The sequence below is a fragment of the Suillus paluster genome (assembly GCF_016628075.1).
Source record: "Suillus paluster strain FC165 chromosome Unknown EDB91scaffold_866, whole genome shotgun sequence".
NCBI classification, from domain to species: Eukaryota; Fungi; Basidiomycota; class Agaricomycetes; order Boletales; family Suillaceae; genus Suillus; species Suillus paluster.
In genome coordinates this window covers 2,362-7,473 of record NW_024538426.1, presented here as the reverse complement: position 1 = coordinate 7,473, position 5,112 = coordinate 2,362, and the positions used below count along the sequence as shown (strand labels likewise).

The 5,112-nt window shown below is 49.1% G+C and overlaps 2 protein-coding genes across 2 annotated transcripts; both read right to left on the bottom strand.

The window, feature by feature from the left end:
• Positions 1-131: 131 nt before the first annotated feature.
• On the bottom strand, positions 132-1,409 carry EDB91DRAFT_1241242 (chaperonin 10-like protein; the record flags this gene model as incomplete). The annotated part of the gene is made up of 5 exons (XM_041322050.1): positions 132-249; positions 272-701; positions 877-952; positions 1,009-1,090; positions 1,153-1,409. The coding sequence occupies 5 exons, from the start codon at positions 1,407-1,409 to the stop codon at positions 132-134; spliced, it is 963 nt and encodes a 320-aa protein (XP_041168208.1).
• A 1,216-nt stretch (positions 1,410-2,625) lies between these two features.
• EDB91DRAFT_861381 (uncharacterized protein) lies at positions 2,626-4,101 on the bottom strand. The gene is made up of 7 exons (XM_041328630.1): positions 3,883-4,101; positions 3,602-3,818; positions 3,383-3,545; positions 3,235-3,335; positions 3,020-3,177; positions 2,832-2,964; positions 2,626-2,784 (listed from the first exon to the last, which is right to left on the bottom strand). The coding sequence occupies exons 1-6, from the start codon at positions 4,006-4,008 to the stop codon at positions 2,863-2,865; spliced, it is 867 nt and encodes a 288-aa protein (XP_041168207.1). The 5' UTR covers positions 4,009-4,101; the 3' UTR covers positions 2,626-2,784; positions 2,832-2,862.
• Positions 4,102-5,112: the final 1,011 nt, after the last annotated feature.

The window sequence follows — 5,112 nt, the reverse complement described above, 5'->3', positions numbered from 1 at the left end:
GTGATCGTTCGCGAACTACCATCTTCACCCCCGAAAGCGGTAACGAGCCTCCTCTACACCGTGTACTGGATGGGTGACGCTTCCCTTCTTGGGCGGGCGCCACCCTGTATCATTGTTGATCGTGTAATCGCTCACGTATCTTGCGGGCGAACTACCATTTTTACCCCGTCTACCTTCCCTGCGTTAAATCTCGCGAGCGCTTCTGGTATTGCATGTAGCCCGCCATGTAATAGTTCGACGTGGATTTGGCTGAGACAACGTTAGAAGATACCCAGAAGTAAGATTCTGATAAATACTTACTCGTATGTGACCCTCTTCCACCCATCTCTCAAGATGAGCCCACAGCCTCTTCCCCGTTTCCCAGTTCTCATCCGATTGCGGGCTTCCGTCTACGGGAACCACATGCCTGCCAGTGAAGTCGTTGCTATCCTTGCTGATCAGGGATGGCTGCGTGACAACGAGCTTCCCCCCAGGCGCAAGCAACGACCAGGCGGCTTCCTGCGTCTCCTTGATAGATATGGAGTCGTACATGATATGTATGCGAGAGCCCGTGATTTTCATCACGGCCTGCTTCAGTGCCGGCAGGGAAAGATATCTGTCTATGACGTGGGTTGCACCAATGCTCTTCAGATGTTCCGTATGCCTCAGCGAGGAAGTGGTAATTATGGGTGAGAAGCCTGACATCTTCGCGAGTTGGATAACTAGCAGCCAGTGACGCTTAAGTAAGATAGACTTCGCTGCGGCAATGAGCTAGGAAGCTTACCGTAGTTGCCGACCTGAGCCAGCACCACCGAAGATCAAGATGGGCCAATTTTTGTACTTGGACCACCCACCGCGCTCCCAAGGCGGTATGAGACCGATACCGTTGGTAGGTACCGTACATCCCGATTGCGGCTGTGCCCATTCCGCATGCAATGGTACACGCCTGGTCGAGCGATAAGCTTCTCGGGACCTGAGTCACCTCGATCAGCACGAGTCTCGGCCACGCAAACACGGGGATTAACTTGCCTTAGCTGCGAAATCAGTCGTGACCACGCAATACTGCTGGAATGTTGCCAAATCGTTATCGTCAAAGGCACCATGGAAGAATCTAGATCCCGAAGTAAACGATCAATCTTACAGCATCACTATCGTGGAAGTGAGATGGCATACATTCTTTCTCCTGGATCAAATTTTGTAACACCTTCTCCGACTTCTTCTACGGTGCCGGCACCATCGGTACCCAGCACCGCAGGATAGCTGTCGACGAATGTACCATCCTTGTGGATTTTCGCATCGAAGGGGTTGAGCGCAGTAGCCTGAAGTTTGACGAGGACTTCACCAGGGCCTGGCTGGGGTATCTTGCGGCCAGTGACTTCAAATGACGCTTGCTTGGATGGGATAACGAGCGCGAGTTGTTGGTCTGGCATGTCAAGTGTTGAATGGGTGGAAAGGTTGCGTTCCTGGCGAAGATAAAGCATTGAACGCAGCCCTTTATACTCATTTTCACAGCTTACCTGACATAACGGAAGCGAATGGAATGAAGAGTTTAGGGACACCTCGTGTGTTGCATGAGGCCCTCGCCCGTCTAGGCGCGATAAAAATTGCATAGCTTTATCGAGAAGCCTTGATCTTCGACGGCTATGTCCGGAGTGCCTGTTGTTCGTGCTTTGCTGCATAATGTTGATGAGTAAACTGTGAACACGAGGCATGGAAGATTGGAGCATTGTACTTGCAGTCATTTCGCTCATAACGTGACTCCGAAGAGAGACAGGAGGGTATTTCGTTAGATGGGAGGAATTGTGTCCGCTATATAGTCACTAGCCATGAGGCTGTTACGCCATTTCGTGACATTTTAGGGCCGCACAGACTGCAATGGAAGGAAATTCCTTGCACAGGAAAGCCCCTCACCCGCTCCACCAGTTTATCCTATGTGGAACTTCGTCATAGAAGGAATTAAAGGTACGTACAGGATTAACGCCAACCTCGAGGCTGGCAACTTGGACGCCGGAAGTTTCACGTATGGTCCAGCGAGTGGTCCCTGGATGCGCCTGGAGACCAGACTAGACCACATCAGTGAAAAACACAAGGTGCACAGCCGAGCCCACCTTCCCTTGCACATGGAAGCACATTTCCTTTAAGAAATAACGTTTGCCTCATTTCCGAGGGACGCTGAGTGCTGGGGCTGTGATCAAGCAAGGTCAAACAACGCAAAAGTCATCATCATTTCTCGGCTAATTAGAATCACGTTCAGTATGGATATCTAAGTATAGGAAAGCACAAAAAAGTAGGAGAATTATCGGAACACGGTACATCATGATACCTTGAGTTGAGGTACGTAGAGTGAATCTGAAAAGCGGAAGTGGAGGCGGCGTTTGGACAAGCGGCCCGTGTTCTCTGGCCATTAAAAGTCGATCAAGGATTAAGAATCATCAATGCATGCAATCAAACTATTAAACTGCTCGTCAGGGTCTGGTCAGCAAGAGATCAGATATTCTGCAAGAACGTACCTATCAAGAAAGCGAACAACAGCCAATTGTTCAAGATTGAAGTGTGGTTGGAGCACGATGGAGGGATAGTTGACGCCAATGCAAGGGATTGTTTGACTGACAGGTAGATACGGAAATGAGCGAGGATGCAAGGCTATCCAACACTCTACAGCATTTCCTTGTGGTTGGCAGAAATATGGATAGAGCGGAAGACAATCAAACCTCAATGCGCGTGTTTTCTCATGCCAGTGTGAATGTGAATGTGACAAAGTGAGAGTCCAAAAGAAAGACGTAGGTCGGATTTACGCTGTGTGCGCTTGTGCTTTCAGCGGTCAGTCTATAGGAGAGACACTCTAAACATACCTGCATAAGGTATTAGGTTTTCCTCAGCGTGTCACTGACTCCGCGCCGGATCAATGATGTCCTTGGACTCTATTTTTACCCTCTTGGCACCGCGGCTAGTAGATATTCTTTCCTCGAGCTTTTTCACCTGTGCCTTCATAGAGAGAGTTTCAGAGTTCTTATAGGCACATAACAAGAAAAGCTCTGACTTTCAACGCATCAAGCTCGCGCAAAGCTTCGTCATCTTTGGCCGAGTCTGCCACATCCTTGTGTTCTTCCGACTCTGGTATCTCTACAGGAGCTTCACGCTTGATTCCCCGAAAAGGTTGCAAGAGCGGTGGGGCAATGCCATCTGCCACGAGTCGATCTAGTAAGGATATATGAGTGCCAGAGTATAATCACCGATTGTTTTGTGCACACGAACCAAATGGCCTGTACCTGAAGATAAATGTAGCCGTTGGGGTTATCCCCATGCGTGCCACGTTAATTACCTGCTGCGGTGGAACGCGGATCTCCTCTCCGAACCTAAGATCGTTTGTGACTTGAGTGAAGAGATGGAGTAAACTACGCACCCCACACAGTGACTGGAGGCCTTCTTCGATCGTTCATGAACCATCGTTCCCTTAGTGGGTACTAGATTTCTTTGGTAACCCATGCCTATCACATTCACAGGCCAGATGGCCAAGGAAATTTCTCCGAGCCCAGCATGTGCAGAATTCAGGTGTTGATCTTCATCTGTAAGTATGTGAGCCCATTGCTGTAGTCTGATAGTTGCACCAGATGAAACTGACCCGTCAGCTGAAGCTTCGAGAAGGTAAGCGGACAAATGGAATTCATCGACGTGCTGACGTGTTTGAATTCCGTAGTACATCTCTGATATGTTGCTGGCTCATTGAGGTTTAAAGCACGCATCAGTTGCCCCCCTCCGTATATACCATCGAGTGTCACATCTCCGGTTTGGTGGTACTGGCGTGCAGGATTGGTATCTTGCCATACCACAGAGAACGTCTGCAGGAATCATAGGAGGCGGCGTTTGAGGTCGCCGCATGTGCGGGATTCACCAAGTACACACCTTTCCTGCTTCCGATGCAATCCAGCAGGTCACTTTATTTTCTTCTGGAAACGTCTCAATTCCATAGCTCTCCAAAGCTCGACCATCGACCCTGATGCACGCTCGTAGCGTCCCGTAGGATAGCATTGAAGGAAAGGAGAAATGATGACGTGGATAGCTTTCAATCGATGTACACGCGCTTAGCCAGGTACAGGAAGGCGTGCAAGGAGTAACGCGTGCTCTAACTTGGCTTTAACCACTAATTAAATTTGGAACTCAGCGGCACCATGGAGCGCGTTCACGTCACGTGACATTATCCAACTCAAATTTCTTTCCTGCTGATTCGAGTCTAGCATGCTGTTGAGGGAAGAACAAACCTTCACTGCGGCAGACTGACGGGTAACGTTGCCTTCTCCAGTGATTACTGTCTGGTACTAAGCATCAGAGCGCTTGTGGATTCGTACTTCTAGGTACCTCTAAGTGGCTTTAGCTCGGACCATCCTCGCGGTTCGCATCTTGGAAATGGTCACAGCTTCTTGCAGTGTTTGATCTTCGAATTTGATGAACTCATTTCCCGGTCTGGTTACTTTCTAGTGCTGTCGGAACTGCTCAAATGAGCACAGGCCCCACAAAATAGTTTTTAATGTGAGTATGTCATTCTAGGCCATTCACAAAAGTATGTCACGATGTGTTGACTTAACATTTCGGTGATTTCACCCACGGTAAACAGTGATGCACGCCTGACATGCTCACCTAAATCCATAACACGTGAGGAACGGCACATAGGAGTTGACGATTCACATATCCGATGCAACGGACCACCAACTTTCAACGCCCTCCGGATCAGTGAGTTTCCCCTTAGTGTCCGAGTCAGACGATCGAGCCGTAAACTGCGCAATGAAATGTTCCCAGTTTTCCAAGGAGGAGAAAGACAAAATCTGAGCTACAGCAGGTTTGCAGCGGATAATCATGTGTTATCGGACGATTCGGATCATTTTTGGATCGACAACACGAGGGGTGGGTCTCTGCGTGAATCACGGTCACTTACGTACTCCTCTGTGTCAATAAAGTCCGAGGAGTTGAGGTAGATGGGGCGGCGGCCGAGACTCGACGCAAACGTCTATCACCACTGTCGCTTCGATAAAGCGCCAGTAAACTCCGAGCAACACGCTGGCTAAAGTCCAAATTTCTCGAGAATATGTGACACACATATTTCTGCTTTCTCAGCTATGTGATGACAGATGAGCCAAA